This window comes from Photinus pyralis, unplaced genomic scaffold, assembly GCF_008802855.1.
Source record: "Photinus pyralis isolate 1611_PpyrPB1 unplaced genomic scaffold, Ppyr1.3 Ppyr1.4_LG7, whole genome shotgun sequence".
Lineage (NCBI taxonomy): Eukaryota > Metazoa > Arthropoda > Insecta > Coleoptera > Lampyridae > Photinus > Photinus pyralis.
The window spans coordinates 40,046,193-40,064,019 of NW_022170738.1; the positions used below are offsets into that span (position 1 = coordinate 40,046,193).

At 39.9% G+C, this 17,827-nt stretch overlaps 2 protein-coding genes and 1 long non-coding RNA gene across 4 annotated transcripts; 1 reads left to right on the top strand and 2 right to left on the bottom strand.

The window, feature by feature from the left end:
* The first annotated feature begins 890 nt into the window (after nucleotides 1-890).
* LOC116177176 (TNF receptor-associated factor 4) lies at nucleotides 891-7,297 on the top strand. Of its 2 annotated transcripts, none has more exons than XM_031496071.1 (5): nucleotides 891-1,040; nucleotides 2,134-2,238; nucleotides 2,292-2,453; nucleotides 5,751-6,068; nucleotides 6,113-7,297. In XM_031496071.1, exons 2-5 carry the CDS (start codon nucleotides 2,167-2,169, stop codon nucleotides 6,725-6,727), a joined length of 1,167 nt encoding a protein of 388 aa, XP_031351931.1. In that variant the 5' UTR covers nucleotides 891-1,040; nucleotides 2,134-2,166; the 3' UTR covers nucleotides 6,728-7,297. The 2 variants fall into 2 exon arrangements, with proteins under 2 accessions (XP_031351931.1, XP_031351930.1); XM_031496070.1 differs by lacking the exon at nucleotides 891-1,040 and adding an exon at nucleotides 1,289-1,617.
* Nucleotides 7,204-8,210, bottom strand: LOC116176240 (NADH dehydrogenase [ubiquinone] 1 beta subcomplex subunit 11, mitochondrial-like). Its single transcript, XM_031494723.1, has one exon. The coding sequence runs from the start codon at nucleotides 8,208-8,210 to the stop codon at nucleotides 7,773-7,775; it is 438 nt and encodes a 145-aa protein (XP_031350583.1). The 3' UTR covers nucleotides 7,204-7,772.
* A 1,779-nt stretch (nucleotides 8,211-9,989) lies between these two features.
* On the bottom strand, nucleotides 9,990-17,474 carry LOC116176893. Its single transcript, XR_004146550.1, has 2 exons — nucleotides 17,311-17,474; nucleotides 9,990-10,310 (listed from the first exon to the last, which is right to left on the bottom strand). It is a non-coding gene; the product is annotated as an uncharacterized LOC116176893 (long non-coding RNA).
* Nucleotides 17,475-17,827: the final 353 nt, after the last annotated feature.

Sequence of the window (17,827 nt, forward strand, 5' to 3'; positions counted from 1 at the left end):
GAAATTGGTTTTTTGCCCATAACTTTTGAATGAAACGATTTACTACTTGATGTAATTATCTTCTTTAGTACTTACCTTGATACTGTAACGGCAGTTACAATTGTAGAAAATGATGAAATATTTCTTCCAATTTTCTTCGTTTTCTTCTTCTGTTGTAGTACGTTAGGAGCTACCTTTCGTACTTTACTATCCGAGCTGGCTCAGGTAAAGGTTAAAACGAGTAAAGAATTCAACTGTTTTTTTTGTTTCACTATTAACTTCATTAATAAACAAAACTTCTTAATTAAAGATTTGAAAAAAAAACTCAAACTTAATGGAATATTCACAATCTAATATCTTAGTATGTTTGGAAATGTTGTGTCTTTCACATTGGCGTGTCTTTGAATAGTAACAGGAAAAACGTTAATCAGTCTTCCTTTGCTGGGAAGTATTGCCTGGAGGTATTCCATTCCCACCAAAACACCCGGAATTACGATCTTCCCACACACGTATAGTATTAGCAATAACACGATAAATTTTCAGAAAAAATCATCGAAATTAGCACCATGATCTTGTGGAAAATGGAACGTTTCTTAGAAAAGGAAGTATGCGAATGTTCTTCCAGAAAATTAATACTAGTGTGTGGCACCGTGGGTCTGGGGGATGGGACGTAAGGGGGGTAGAAGTTAATTTTATCTTTCATGGTATTCTAATTAAAGTTCTCAACGAAAGGAACTGTTTTCTACCATCTACCGCCCTTCTTTCTGACCCCTTCTCTATGGACTTCATTCTTCTCGCATTATATAGCGGAGGTTTTCCGACGATTCAGGCCAAAGAACGTGCGCGGTCTACCCTGACCTCATTCGCCCTCGTCCTTTCAGCTTATTAGCCAGAGTATGCATGGCAGGTGGCTTATCCACCTGGCCTGGGCGCGCGGAAGATCCTCAGTTCATGTTAACCCGACAATGAAATGTGAGCTACTGGGTAGAATGCGTAGAATGGGTGCCAGTCAGGGGCGTTCTTGTCCTTTTCGTCCCGCTGAAGGATCCTGTTGAGTTGGGGTGAGTTACCAGATGTTAAAACTGGCGTTCATAAATATGTCAAAAATCGTTGATTACGTTACGTGTTAATGGCATCGATGCATAATAAAGGATGCCACCTTCTCCGGAAGAACAACATTAAAATGAAACATACCTACCTAACCTTCGCCGTCCCCTTCTTCGTCGACAGCTGCGAGAGTGTAGCTACCGAACAACTCGGAGGGGATCTGCGGAGGACTGACCGACTAATAACTGAATGGAAGAGAATAATGAATATAAACAGCAGCAGTTTGTGCTGTTATTTCGCTACAAACGGTTCTTTATTTTGGTGCGAAACTGTGCCTTTCCCATTACCTAATGACTCGTAAAATACGAACTGATCTAATTAAAAAAGATGGTTCGTACTTTGGTACATTGGACTAAAAGTTTAAGTTTTCCTACACGAATTTCAATAAATAAAAATTCAAGGGAAAATGTGAATACAGTTAGTCCTGCAGTGACTCCCACCGTTAGCAGCAATTCTTTGTATCCATCTTGTTTAAAAAATAAGGAAATTAACATGAGCCACAGTAATTTATTAATCATGGACGTTGAGCAAGTAAGTTTTTTTCCATTTTGAACTTTTTCAATCCAAATTTACTGAAGATTGATCTCAAATTTTGAAAGGTGATAATCCGAAGGTTTCGGCAGGTGCGGTGACGAAATTGTTCTTTGATTGGTGCTTACTCACCTACCTGCTCACTCAATAAATAAATTATTGTTGATAATTAGACGTGTAATTCTGATTCTCACCCGAGGACCTCATTTAACTACTTCCTGCCAGTTCCTTATTAAGTATTACTATCGGAAGAAGTCCCGTTAGCTAATTTCAAAAATGGGCGTATTTTAAAATAGCAAAAAACCAGAATTTAACGTCATTCGTCGCGAAATTCTTGAATTTATTTTGTACCGGATGTTAGTGACGCGCGCTTTAAGAAATGTTGACTTGGAGTATGTGCACCTACTTAATCGCCAAGTCTTTTAGGGGGAAATAAAACGTTAACGTTACCTAATCGCCGAACAAACTTTCATCTTCTTCATTTGTAATGGTGACGTAAATTCTATTTTATTGCAGATTTACCCAGATCCCGACTCTGAAAAGTCTATCATGAAATCCGTTGTTTATTGCATTCATAATAAGGAGGGGTGTAAATGGTCAGATGAACTACGAAAATTAAAGGTTAGTGAAAAAAACATGATTAAGTGTTATTTTTAATGCTTTTTTGGAATTAGGCACATTTAAACACATGCAAGCACGACGCAAAGCCATGTACCAGCAATTGTGGGGCGCAAATACCAAGGGTGCTTATGGAAGACCATTTGAAATATACATGTCCTCATAGGAGAGCCAGGTGCGAGTTTTGTACAAAGGACTTTACGGGGGAGTCATTGGAAGTAAGTATATCTATTTTAATATTAAATTATACCAATATATGTAGGTAACTTTTCTGGTTTGTAATTACCAACAAATGGTTGTAATAAACATAAACATGTTTATTAAATGTTTTGGTTTGGGAACTACCCTAAACAAATTCAGCATAATTGAATTTTGTTTAATTTGAGAGCCATCAGACTATCCAGAAAAGTGGCACATCTGGATTAGGAACACCCTTCTCGATTTTGTAGTAAAAAATTCCGAAACCTTTACCCTAAGATGAGCGGGAGTGAGAACAAAAATTTGGTATTTTGTGGTTATTAAACATAAATATTCGGAATAATTTTTTTTAAGTGAACAAACTCATACGTCCTTATCTTTTTTAAATAAATTTATGGGTTCTAATAACAGGGTAGGAACTAGAGGGTGCGGAATACTTTCCAGTATACGAGGTTTCAATTATCCTTTCCCAAATACTACCCGGAAAGTTTTAGGGGTGATAGAAAAAAAGTTAACCAGTACTCTTTGGCTGGGGAGTATTGCTGAATACCCCCCCCCAAATCCCCCGGTACTACGTTCTTCCTACAAACGTTTAATGGAGAAAAGACAATCGAATTGATCTTGTGGAAAATGGAACATGTCGTAGAAAAGGAAGGTTTTAATGTCCTTTCCGAAAACGATCACAAGCATCTTTAAGGGGAGAAAGTAGCACCGGGGAGTGGGGGTGATATAATACCCTCAAGTATATGAAGGTTCAGTTATCTTTTCTCCAGGGAAAAAAGTAACCAGTCCTCTTGGATTAGGAAGTATTGCTGAGGTAATACGTGAGTAAAGCCAATCGCACTTAGTACCACAATCGTGTGGAAAATGGTTTAGAAAATGAAGATTCAAATGCCCTTCCCGAAAACTATCAGGAGCATCTTCAAGAACAGACACTGTTGTGGGAAAAAGTAGCACCGGGGGGTCTGGGGGGTATGGAATACCCCCCAGGAAACAAAGGTTGAATTACGTTTTCCAAAATGCCACGACGAGCGTGTTAGGGGTGACAGAAAAAAAGTTAACCAGCCTTTTTCGGCTTTGAAGTATTCCTGGGGGGTATTCCATACCCCCCAACCCCCCGGTAATACGTGAGTAACGCCAATTGCACTTAGTAACACAATCGTGTGGAAAATGGTTTAGAAAAGGAAGATTCAAATGCCCTTCCCGAAAACTATCAGGAGCATCTTTAAGGACGAACACTATTGTGGGAAAAACTAGCACCGGGGGGTCTGGGGGGTATGGAATACCCCCCAGGAAACGAAGATTGAATTACCTCTTCCAAAATGCCACAACGAGCGTGTTAGGGGTGACAGAAAAAAAGTTAACCAGTCCTTTTCGGCTTTGAAGTATTCCTGGGGGGTATTCTATACCCCCCAGACCCCCCGGTAATACGTGAGTAACGCCAATTGCACTTAGTAATACAATCGTGTGGAAAATGGTTTAGAAAAGGAAGATTCAAATGCTCTTCCCGAAAACTATCAGGAGCATCTTTAAGGACGAACACTGTTGTGGGAAAAACTAGCACCGGGGGGTCTGGGGGGTATGGAATACCCCCCAGGAAACAAAGGTTGAATTACGTTTTCCAAAATGCCACGACGAGCGTGTTAGGGGTGACAGACAAAAAGTTAACCAGTCTTTTTCGGCTTTGAAGTATTCCTGGGGGGTATTCCATACCCCCCAGACCCCCCGGTAATACGTGAGTAACGCCAATTGCACTTAGTAATACAATCGTGTGGAAAATGGTTTAGAAAAGGAAGATTCAAATGCTCTTCCCGAAAACTATCAGGAGCATCTTTAAGGACGAACACTATTGTGGGAAAAACTAGCACCGGGGGGTCTGGGGGGTATGGAATACCCCCCAGGAAACGAAGATTGAATTACCTTTTCCAAAATGCCACAACGAGCGTGTTAGGGGTGATAGAAAAAAAGTTCACCAGTCCTTTTCGGCTTTGAAGTATTCCTGGGGGGTATTCCATACCCCCAGACCCCCCGGTAATACGTGAGTAAAGCCAATCGCACTTAGTACCACAATCTTGTTGAAAATGGTTTAGAAAAGGAAGATTCGAGTGCCCTTCCCGGAATCTAACAGGAGCATTATTAAAGACGAACACTGTTGTGGGAAAAAGTAGCTGGGGGGTATGGAATACCCCCCAGGGTACGAAAGTCGAATTAGCTTTTCCGAAAAACCACCACCAGCGTGTTAGCTGTAATAGAAAATCAGTTAACCAGCCCTCTTCGGTTTTGAAGTTATTCTGGGAGGTATTCCATACCCCCAGACCACCCGGTAATACGTGAGTAAAGCCAATCGCATTTAGTACCACAATCTTGTGGAAAGTGGTTTAGAAAGGGTACGAGATACAGGTAGTATTGGTGGGGGTATAGAATACCAGGATATATATTCTATGTCACTAAACCCCACAGTCTGTTCATCATGAAAATGTATGAGGAGTAATAGGAAAAAAGTTGACCATTTCTCCATGACTGGACGGTATTGCTGCAGGGTATTCCATACCCCGCAAACACCCTGGTAGTACGTTCTTCCCGCAAACGTTTACTCAATAATTTTGGAGAAAAAAATGGAACATTTCTTATAAGAGGAAGATTTCGAATGTCCTTCCTGAAAACTATCACGAGTGAGTTTAGGGACGAACGCTGTTGAGGGAGAAACTAACATCGAGGGGGGGGGGCTGGGCCACTCCCAAGAGTATAATATTCGTCAGGAAAGAAAGATTCGATGGCCTTCTATTGAAGTATGACGGGAGTTCTCAAGGTATAACGTCTTGTGTGTATGAGTATACAAATGATACTTACTCGTGGTGGCGGGAGGGGAAGGATTCCATATTCCCCAGACTCCTCGGTTCTGTTTTTACCCAAAGATTTCATTCTTATGGGTAGGGATCCCTTATTGAGACTATTCGAGCGGTATTTTCTTCTTCATCCTAGTTGGATCATCAGACGTGTGTACGAAATCGGTTTAAACAACTTCAGTGGGGAAAATTTCAAGCTTTCTGTAATGACCTCCATCTCCAACCTGTTGGGCTCTTCAGTACCCCACTGACGTCCACAACTATTGACCGCGCTGACTTTTTCATGAATATGAAAATTAGATACCTTTCAATGTGGAGCTGATACCTGATAATCTTAGCTATGACTGGGTCTCTGGGTTTGTTGCTCCTTCATAATTGACAGATGCAGTTCTTTGCGTAATGGGTCAAGTCTTTTTTGTGTACAATTTGAGTAACTACCACTGTATGATGTAATAATGATTTTATTTTCAGAATCATATCGGCAATTGTGGCCATGAACCGGTATATTGTGAAAATAAATGCGGGTTAAAAGTACAACGCCGAATTTTAAGCCAACACAAAACCTCCGATTGCTTCAAGCGGCTTGTAGCTTGTCGCTACTGCAAAAAGGACTTTATAGCCGACACCATGGCGGCGCATCACATTAAATGCGGGAGTGTTCCAGTTGGTTGTCCCAATAGATGCGAAACGACAAATTTAACACGTGAAGACATGGAGCTGCATTTGAAAGAAGAATGTACCATCTCCGTGCTGAGTTGCTCGTTTAAAGAAGCCGGATGTCGCTTTAAGGTACCTAGTATGGTTAATTATATCCTACTGATCTTGTTCTTCAGGGTCCCAGGTTTTCAATAGATAAACACTTAGAAGAGAGTTCGTCACAGCACCTTTCCCTAGTGTGTAATCTGGTAAACAAGCAGCAACACCAAATAGCGTCGCTCAAAAGTGCACTGTCGCGCCTTTCCCTAAATTATTCTGGAACGTTGATTTGGAAAGTGAGCGACTTCTCAGCAAAAATGAGCGAGGCCAAAACGAAGGAAGGCATGGAGTTAGTATCACCGCCCTTTTACACTAGTCAATACGGATACAAGTTACAAGCGTCCTTGTTTCCGAACGGAAACGGAGCGGGAGAAAACAGTCACATATCAATCTACATCAAAATACTGCCAGGCGAATACGACGCCCTGCTCCGTTGGCCTTTCGCCCATTCCGTCTCCTTCACCCTGTTCGACCAGTCGATGTGCCCCGAGAAGGCGTGCAACATCATGGAAAGCTTCATTCCCGATCCGACGTGGAAAAACTTCCAAAGGCCCAGCATAGAGCCGGACTCCTTGGGCTTCGGCTTTCCCCGCTTCGTATCGCACGACATTCTCAAGAAGAGAAACTTCGTCAGGGACGACACTCTTTTTATACGAGTTAAAGTTGACCCTAGCAAAATAATTGCCGTGTAGGATCTCAAGAAAATATGCGTTCATCCGGGCGAAGCGGACGCGATGGACGAACCGCATAATGTTATTCCATAAATCAAAATGTAAATACGTTCACTAGAACGAAGCCGCTGACCGCAATTACGTTTAATTAAAGTGTGGCGAGGCGAGTCCTGATCAGCCTGAATTGTTATGATGATTTTGGTCCAAGCGAACATTACGCCCTATTCGTTTGGATGAACGCATATTCTTTTTTAACCAAGACTGTTTTTGATTTTGTAAATATAAACCATTCTAATAGGGGATCCACGATTTTTGGGGAAGTTCGTGTAGTGGCTATGACTTTGTGAACTAGGCAGAATTAGTCCATACTAAATTTTACAGTTCGAACAAGAAGTGCTCAATATGATAACTTTAGTACCTGGGTCTAGAACATTGTACGGACACAAGACCTAGTTTACAAAGTGTAGTAGGTACCTGTAATTGTAAAGTCGCTGCAGTTTAATTTTCCCTACAAGTTTGTAACAATCTTAGATAAGTTTTAATGTTGTAGGTAAGTTGTGATAGCTGAAGTAAACCAAAGTTATATTAGGAGTTAGTGTTTTCTTTTTGCCCTTTTTGATGTCCCGCCTAATCTCTGACCTTCCTGACTGGTTTCTGGAGTGGCATTAGATCATTGAAGGTCTCTTGTCCTTGGCAAAGACAATATGAATAGGTACGGTAGGGCCAGCATCATATCCCACACAACACAGTCCTTTCACTGGACGTCCATATTTGATCCATTTTAGGTTACGACGTCCCATGTAGCAAAAGTGTACGTACAGTGGACGTCCGATGATTCCCTCTTATGGAATATTTCCATAAAATAATTACAATGTACGTCCAGTCTAATTATGGCGCGCACAAATTCGAGTACACATCAGCCCGGGCACGCAATGCGAAAACATTAGCATTTAATTAAAGTCTGGAATGTCAACACATCTAATTTGGAGGAGAAGGGTCTCTCATGAATGGGGATGTGAGCGATTATTAACAATACCATTTATTCCAAAAGTTAGTAATTACAAATTCATATGATCACCTCAACATCACACAGCTGATCTTCACTGGGGAGGGTAAACTTTGAAGGATCGACCAAGTTGCAATCGATCGGTTTTAAACATTTCGCCTCGCGACGCCTAAGCTGGATAAACGCCTCGCGCTGCGCCCACGACTTCAATTTGACGTCGGGCGCATACATGAAACCGTAAACTGTGCAAACCAGTCCTAACGTAACGCAAAAGAAGAAGCTGAGATTGGTTTCTATACGATCGGTTCGTTCGTCCTTCCTATCAAATCCGTACGATATCCAATTGGCGCTGATTTTCTCGATGATCTCGGAGGTTTTTTTGGGGTCCATCACTTCCTCTGCACACTTCGATGATGATGATGATGATGATGATGCTTGTCTTGGGAGTGATTTCAGTTTTTTTAGGCTTAGTTTGAAGATGCGCTGCACGTACGCCATTTTTATGGAAAGTGTCACTAATGACTTTTGACGTTTATGCAGTTCAGGTAACTAGATTGGCAACTAATCAATTAGAAATTGAGGAAACCACAAGGCTTTTTGAAGATTTAGTGCTGTCTGATGACAAATGAAAATTTACAATAATAAAAACGGAAACTGGCGGACAAAGAAATCGGTCAAGAGCATTTGGTCGCTTTGAAGAACGATAACAGTCATTTTTCTCTGAAAAACGTGAGTGTTTCACTGGGATTCTTCCCCAAACAGGTACCAATGGGTTCATAAGGGCTCTGCGTTTCCAAACCCAGCATTCTGAGACAATTTTCAAAACTTTTTCCGTGATACGCCCAAGTCTCGTTACATTATGTCGGGAAAATCAAAATTTTGGCAATCTGTTTTGAGATGCAGTGTTACTTTGTGCAAAAATTCCCAAACAATGTAATATAACCCAAATTCACAATTCCATTATTTGTGGAGATGTCGAATTGCGTTTTTTTTAAGAAAGAGGACGGAGGAGGGCGTGTAGTGTAAAGAATTTGAGCCATCTTTCCTCAGGAACCGTAAGACGCAGGTGACTGATATTTGTAACCTATACACTTGGATTCTATGCATCCGAGGAGCAATTTTCGTTCTCTCTTATCCTTACTAAATCGAGTGAGTAAAATCCCAAAAATAAGCTGCAGGATCATTTTCGACGTTGAGGGTACTTTTCTCAGCAACTGTTTTCAAAAACAATTTTTTCTCTCTATAAAACTGACTGGCTGTGCCATTTTGGGGGGCGGTTCAATCCACTTTTTGAATTAAAATGTTATCAACAACTTCCATATGTTTAAGAACTTACATCAGGTCAGACATCTTAGCTTACTTCTTATAACGAAATAAGCTGTTTCGAACCAACATACACAACGGGCGGAAAGTCCAAATTACTAAAATTTATAGTTGACAATTTTTTACCTATTACTGGAAACAGAATTAGAAAATTCAAAATCGTTAGCAAGTTATCATGTACACAGACGGACGGACGGACGGAAAAAATCATGGACGAAGTGGGTAGCTCGTTAATAATTCGGAGTAAATTGAATGTATGTACTTTATGCGAGTCGCTACAATTGTACGCCCCCCATTACACCCAAACTGCCCCAATAAAAAAAAACTGTAGAAAGCTTTGTCAAAAAAAGTGCAATTAATTACATTCCCTCTGCTTCAATTTTTTTTTATTGTACGTAATTAAATCTAAAGACGCGTGCATTCCGCGCAGTAAAGTTGGAGTACTTTGTTTTCCATTTAAAGTTGAGACAATAGGAAAAGCTTTCATGCAAGTACTACATTTTCTATTGTTGCTTTTCTGCGAGGTTGCATCGAGCTTTACGAAAGTTAAAAGCGCGCCCCCTCACAGTTTTGCATATTGTTAATCGCTTTAAATTCAGCGGTTAACTCTTCGGCCAATATTTTAGTGGCGGCGAGCTCGTAAACTTTCACATATTACTTCTCCAAGGGACTGATACTAAAATTTATCTATCACGGCCCGCCATTGAAACTGAAACTCGAGATATTGCCCTAATACACAAAATGAAGTGCTAAACTTTATCAGTTTGAAAAAGTTCGATCGGAATTAAAGTTGTGTTCTTTTATTTTAGAAGTAAAGCTTCTCCAACTTTTACTCCCCCTTTTTTTTTCGCAAATCGACACTTCGCTAAAGTTTTCATTAACTTTGTTACACCGAGAAAGAGCCACCGTTAAAGGTTAGGATAAAGATTTTATTGATTATTAAAATTATTAGTGTCACTTTTTTTGTTAGTTTTTTTTACATTTGTGATTTTAAAACATAAGAAAATAAATTAACAACATTTTTAGGACTACTAAACTTGTCATAATTTATATACAATAACCCTACATCCAAATTATCATTATTTCCCAGTAACGATGGATTTTCGACATATGTTAGTGGTTTTCTTTACACGGTTAGAGCGTCAGAAAATTTCGACAGCAAACGACTATAAAATTAACAACATGACAACAAAACGAAGCAAACTGCAGCAATCACTGTTAGGGGTGGGCATGTCCGCTGGATGCCGCCATGTTGCATTGCTTCTGGGTGTTCACCTGGAAGCAAAAAAAAATCGGTTAGTGCTGTGGCAATTGCTGTAAAAATGCAAAATTTAAACAATTCCAAACCATGGGTAAGTACCATTTTCTTCAACATTTGCCAAAAATCCCCAACAGTGGAAAATGAGTTAGTGCGCATGAATTAAACAGCTTTCCCAGAGGAGAAAGTAATTAGAGAGCGTTTTTCTGCCATGGGCATGGTACTGTAGGGCGGATGCAGTAATTCTGTAAAGCCACGTTTTGTGATTATGGTTTGAACATGGCGAGCCGTTTGTTCGCCAAGAGTTCGGTCGTTTTGCAAGCTTTCAATAGCGCTTCCATAAACCTCACCATTAAGCGTGGTTCCTTTTGCCATGTATTCAATCAGTAAGCCCCAAGAAATGGCCACCATCAACTTTCCAAGCGAAGGTATCACAAGTCTTTAATCCAAAATCTGAACGCATCTTGAATTTATAGGTAATCAATGATAGTTATACAGTGTGTCCAAAATAAGGACGTCTATCATGGGAATCTCAGAAACCATGGAAGATACGAAGATGGTCAAATTAGGGAAAAGTGCAATTATCGAGTTATCATGCTTTCAAAAAAAACTAGAAAATTCCGATTACTTCCGAAGATATGCCAAAAAACCGATTTCGTTCTTAGTTTTTTCTAGTGTTATTTGAACAGATACATAAAGAAAAAAAACTTTCTCATTGATACCGTTCAGAGATTGCCAATACAACGTTTCGTTTCGGAGAAAACATCAACTTTATTTTTTTATATGGCCCGTAAATAAACTATACACACTGTATTGAGTAAAAAAACCAAACTTGGGAACTGTTGGTTCCAACATGATGGTGCACCCATGCACAACGCCCTAATAAAACGAAATCAGAAAATGTCTGTTTTTTTTGGCATGTCTTCGGAAGTAACCGGAATATTCTGGTTTTTTTTAAAGCATGATAATTACTGATTAATTGCACATTTTTTCTCTAATTTTTATGGTTTCGGAGTGCCCCATGATAGACATCCTTGTCTTGGACAGAGTGTATACCAAATCATATTTAACTCTGAGTAACCCCATATACAGAATCATGAATGTTTAATCCTTGATTATCCTGAATCCTTAAAGTTGGCGCCGCCGCTATAAGTGAGGTGGCCAAGGAATAATTGTTTTTCAGTTTTTCAGTCATGTTTCATAAAAAACAGAATTATCAGAATTGTGATATAAAAACGATCGTATGCATGTGAAATTGGTCCTACGAAGCCTGTTGTCAAATAAATCAATATCAAATAGTCTGAAAAGATCAATGGACGAGGAGGTCTTTCTGTTCCTAATACACGTCGTATTTGTTGAAAAAACTTATTTAAAATTTTTCTAGCTGCAGGAGAACATAATGCACGAAGAGCTCTTTCTGTTCCTACTACACATGGTATTTGTTGAAAAACTTACGTAAATATTTTCTGGCTACCAGGCGAACATAATGGACAAGACTTCTTTTCCTATCACCACCTATAACTAAAATTTCAAAGCTTTATTTCGGTTTAAATTTTTCCCAATTTGGCATCAGGAAAATATACTGCACGAGGAGGTCTTTCTGTTCCTAACACAGCTGTTATTTGCTGACAAACTTGTGTAAAATTTTTCTGCTTGCCAGGCGAACATAATAGACAAGAGGTCTCGTCTTTTTCTATCACTATGAGAAGTATTTCAAAGCTTTATTTCGGTTTAAATTTTTGACAATTCTGTATCAGGAGAATATAATGCACGAGGAGGTCTTTCTGTCCCTAATACAGGTGGTATTTGTTGACAAACTCTTATAAATTTTCCCGATTTTATCAACCAGAAGAAGTAGGAGAAAAGGAAAGTTTATAACAATCCAGTACAACACCCACTAGCTTGGGATTAGTTTTAGCTTATTACTCATTCGTGTACCAAGTTCTTGTGTGTCAACTTCCGAGCATGAGTTTTGGTTTGAGACACACAAACGAATGGACCGACAGTCATCGACTGTATTTTATTATGTAGTATAAATTTAGTGGGTTCAGCACTATAATTTTAGTGGCTGGAAACCTCCACTCTCTTGTGTGATGAATTACAGCAACAACTTTAGCATTGGGGACAAAAAAATGCCTCCTTACATTTAAAAGTGAGCGAAACCGCTAGCACAAAGAGACTAACAGTCAGAATTTAGACTTTGCGTTCCAAAAAATCAACATTCGAAGTGATCCCTTAAAGAAGGTATACCTTTCAATTTTCCACTTTGAGGACAATTCGTTTTATATTCGTATGAGGGAAGACCCGCAAAACAAAAAAAAACTTGAAAGTAATTCGCGACGCGGAGAAATAAAAAAGATTGTCCTGATCTTCCAATTTCAATACCGAGCACGTTTGCGCCTTTAATGGGGGACGCATTTTTTTTTCATAAATAAACTCTTAACTCGAATTTATCTCGCGAGTGTATTCCCAAATTGAATCGGACTGATTTATTTTGTCGAGAGAACTGCGAGAATCAATCAAACGCCTCCGTTTTATAAAGTCGATCTCATCTCGAGTTCATTTGAATTATTATGTATCTAAGTTAACTGCCGAGGAAATTCTTCTTAAGGTCCTCGTGCAAAAATGACGTGTCAAAGTAAATTAAACGAGTGGTTGCAACTTTGAAGAAATACAAATTATGGGTGCAAGTGCTCCATTTCGTCCCTTTCAGCGCTAAAAAGTTCCCTTTTGGTTGGATTTTTCCAGACCTCCTCTTTAAACCGAAATAGCTTAGTAACTGGTTGGGTTGTAAGGTAGTAGATTACTATCGACGTTTACTTTCTTGGTAGATGATTAATTGGCTCTTGACAACATTCAAAGCTGGCATACATAAAAAATCATCCGACACTCCATTCTGCAGATATTTGCACTGAAAACTTTAACATCACCTTCTCCCCACAACGATTTCTATCTCAGTACTTTCTGCATAAAAGTTAAATAAGGTTGGGCTAAGAGGACAGTTCATTTAAAGTCCAGAACATTTCAAACTCTTTTCCTCCTATCCCTACCCTAATTGTCGTATCTCCATATAACACCTTGATTCTGTTCTTAAAAATTATTATCTATTTTCCCATCCTCCATCAATTTCCATACTTTCCCCCACTGTCAAACGCTGCCTTTAACTCCACAAAAAAACGCTATCACCTTTCCATCCTGTTTTTCCAATGCTTTGTCCACTAATCTGTATAGTACCCTTCCTTTTCTAACTCCCATTGGTATTACCTCTAACATCCTCTTCTCTTCTACTTTTCTTTCTAACCTTTCATTCACCACTATCGTATATATTCTGTAGACAGTCATTATCGTGACTTCTCTATAATTTGATCCCTCTTTTGGAAAACGGCGCTATTACATTCTTCCGGTAGTCCTCTTTTCCTATTTTGTTTGTTAGTTTGCACAGCTTCCTCTTGATACTAGATATCTGTGGCGAAAATTCTCCGCCGCTTTCCCTTTCTTCAATCTCTTCTCTTCAATCACCTGCTTTTCTCCTGATTTCCTTGTAGCAACTTCCCGTCCTCTATTCGTATTTCTCTCTCACTTATTATATTTTTCCTATTTCTTCTGTTTATCATCCTCCTTCTCTGTTTTTGTTTTCACACTCAGCCTATGCACCACCATCATAAATAAACCTACGAACCCAACGCTGACTACAAAACAGACCGATTGGGCACAATTCACTGAATACATTACTCAACACATTAATCTTAACATAAGAATCAAAGACTCAGTAGATCTAGACGAAGCTGTACGACTTCACGACTCTGCTGCAAAAAGCTGCGTGGCAATCGACTCCCCGTGTCGAACCCCTAGAGGCCAGTTCCAAAGACATCCCGCTTCACATCCGACAACTAATTAGCGAAAAAAGAAGAGCCAGACGACTATGGCAGAGATCACGCCACTTGGAAGACTTGCACTATTACAGGAGGTTATCTAGACAACTTACTGCAGCACTAAAAGAAGCTCAAAACTCCACCTTTGAAGCATACATTCAAAAACTATCCTCTGATGAACATAGCCTATGGAAAACCACTAAAAAATTTAAAAGGCTCACTCCACCTAAGTCCCCGATAAGAATACGCGCCGATGAATGGGCCCGCTCTGACCAACAAAAGGTGGACGCTTTTGCAATCCATCTATCCCACGTATTTCAAGAACCAGAACCACCTCCCGGTGCCCTAAATGACGATATTGAAGCATTCATTGACATCCCATGCCAGTTGTCGCTGCCAATAAAACCAATCAACCTTTCTGAAGTTAAAACAGAAATATCGAAACTAAAACACCATAAAGCCCCGGGATACGATCTAATCACCAGCCAAATCTTAAAAAAGCTGCCACACAAAGCTCTTGTCCTCCTAACGACTATCTTCAATCGAATACTAAGCCTCTGCTACTTTCCTACTGCATGGAAATACGCTGAAATCATTATGGTGCACAAACCCGGTAAACCTCCACATGAAACATCTTCATTCAGACCTATTAGCCTGCTGCCTATCCCGTCTAAGCTAATTGAGAAACTAATACTTAAACGAATTCAATCAGACCAAGACCTAACAACCTTACTGCCTGATTATCAGTTTGGTTTTCGAGAAAGTATGTCAACACTCCACCAAGTCCACCGCATAGTGAATCAGATCTCCAAGAGTTTAGAAGAAAAACTATACTGCAATGGGGTCTTTTTGGATGTCTCTCAAGCATTTGATAAAGTTTGGCACATAGGTCTTCTCTACAAGCTCAAAAATGTGGTTAGTAGCAACTATTACCTTCTCCTGAAATCTTACCTCACTGATAGGAACTTCTCTGTTAAACTCAATGGCTCTGTCTCTCCCCACTATCCTATACATTCTGGGGTCCCTCAGGGAAGTGTGCTCGGCCCGCTCCTTTACCTATTATATACTGCCGACTTACCCGTCTTGCATAACGTAACCGTTGCGGCATTTGCGGATAACGTTGCTATTCTCTCCTCTGTGACCACGATCCGGTTACCTCCTCCGTAAACATGCAATCCCAACTCGACATGCTCAGTGAATGGTATTCCAAATGGCGAATCAAGATTAATCAAGCCAAATCAGTTCAAGTCACTTTTACCCAACGCAGAGAAATCTGTCCGGCCGTATCAATCAACGGTTCTCCCATACCTGTAAACACTGTAGTAAAATACTTAGGACTCCATTTAGACCAACGACTGACGTGGCAGAAACACATCCAAACGAAAAGGAAGCAGTTGGATCACAAAATCAAACAAATGTACTGGCTCATGGGACGTAAATCTAAACATTCTCTCAGAAATAAACTCCTGCTGTACAAAACCATGGTGAAACCCATCTGGTCTTACGGTATCCAGCTTTGGGGCTGTGCCAAACCCACTCGTTTAAAACCAATCCAAGCGTTCCAAAACAAAACACTCCGAGCAATCGTTAACGCCCCATGCCAAACCCACTCGTTTAAAACCAATCCAAGCGTTCCAAAACAAAACACTCCGAGCAATCGTTAACGCCCCATGGTACGTTAGCAACTTCATACTCCATCAAGACCTCCAAATTCCATATGTCACGGACGTAATCACCACTCTCTGCCGCGTACCAACAACGAATTACAGGTAATCCAAACGTCCTCATAGAAATCCTCTACAGGGATGGACCACCCATCAGATGATTAAACAAAACCTGGCCTGCTGACCTACCCCCGTAACACTAAGTGATAGTGAACTATAAGGTGGATTGTCAGTGGACACTTCCCCTTCCAAGTGAAAGTCATATATCACATTTACTTAATACTCTAAATGAAGTAGATTGTAAATTTGCAATAAAGATAAAAAAAAATGTTCATATTCTTTCTGTGTCTTCATCTTTTCTTGTTTGCATTTTCCTTTGTAATTTTTCTGTTCTCTAAACTCCTCCTCTATCTCTCTTTTGCTTTATTTCTCTATCATTGTTCTCAATCTGTTTCTTTTGTACACTCTCGGCCCCACCCCTCTTTCTATTATCTCTCCCTTCTCCTTCATTGCCATACTTTTGTCTCCTATTTTTTCTCCCTCTATAAATCTCCACAGTGTCTTTTGTGCCCCTTCTTCCATTTCTTCATCTTTTTCAGGGAATTAAAAAAATTCCCTTTCTGTGATGGTTTTGTCCGTCCGTCTGTCTGCCTGTTCCTCTTCTAACTCGATAACGAAAGGAGATGTCAAACTTTCGCTAATCGATTTCTCGTTCAAGAATCAGTGTAGTACAGTAGTGGTACAGACGGATAGACAGACAAAGTGCGGACAATAGCGTTCATTTTCCGTCTGGAAAATGCGCTAAAAAGAGTAAAGTAATGAGTATAGGGGAAGAAAAGGACGTAGTAGTTGCTGGAGCAGGTAGATCGATGCAAGCACACAGGTACGCAGCTGGAATTAGAGAAGGAGAAAGCAAGGAATGGTTGGGGTGGTGGCAAGCATCAAGAAAAGTCCAGGATAGCAGGATACATGGTTGAAGAAAGGCATAACGCAGGATTTGGTAAAGAAATGAAGGGTAAAAAGGAGTGGAAGCCGAGGAGAAGGAAAAACCGCACAATTTGTTCTTTCACTTGGTATGAAAGGGCGAAATTTAAATGGAAATAAGGCTTAAAATTCACACAAATATCAAATAAACGAAAGGAACAACAATAAACTGACAAGCAACGCAAATCTGTTGTATTAGGAGGGAAATGTAAGACATTATGGAGTAAGATGCTCGTAAACTTTAATCAACCGCCCCTGACACTCAAGAATACTAAATTTTGGTTCGTTAGGCCCTTCACGCACAATTAATAAAACCGAAATAAAACACAACATAAAAAGCAAAACGGCCGAATAAATTCCGAGATCAATGAAACATTTGCGCGGATAAATCTCCCGAGGATGTCTTGGGATAATTGTCGCCGTATAAAGCGGTAGGGCTTAGGGCGATTTCCAGGCAGTCAGCCGTATACGATAATATAAACTTTTGGTACACTTACCGTTTAGAACATGTACGGTGACGTTAGCGGGACGAGCATTAGAAGGGTTACACTGATAATTTCCAGAATCAGAAGGTCGGGCTTTTTGGATAAGTAAAACACTGCGACTCGTCTCTCCTCTTTCGGTTGCGACGCTTACACCACCTCGGGAACTCGAGTAGCTGATTATCTGAAACGATTTATTATAATGAAACTAAAAGGGTATAATAATACTAACTAAAATTGGTTATTAAAGGGTATAAATTAGAGAATGGTTAAGGAAAATCCAGCAGGATACATGCATAACGCCCGAGGAGAAGGAAAAACCGCACAATTTGTTCTTTCACTTGGTATGAAAGGGCGAAATTTAAATGGAAATAAGGCTTAAAATTCACACAAATATCAAATAAACGAAAGGAACAACAATAAACTGACAAGCAACGCAAATCTGTTGTATTAGGAGGGAAATGTAAGACATTATGGAGTAAGATGCTCGTAAACTTTAATCAACCGCCCCTGACACTCAAGAATACTAAAT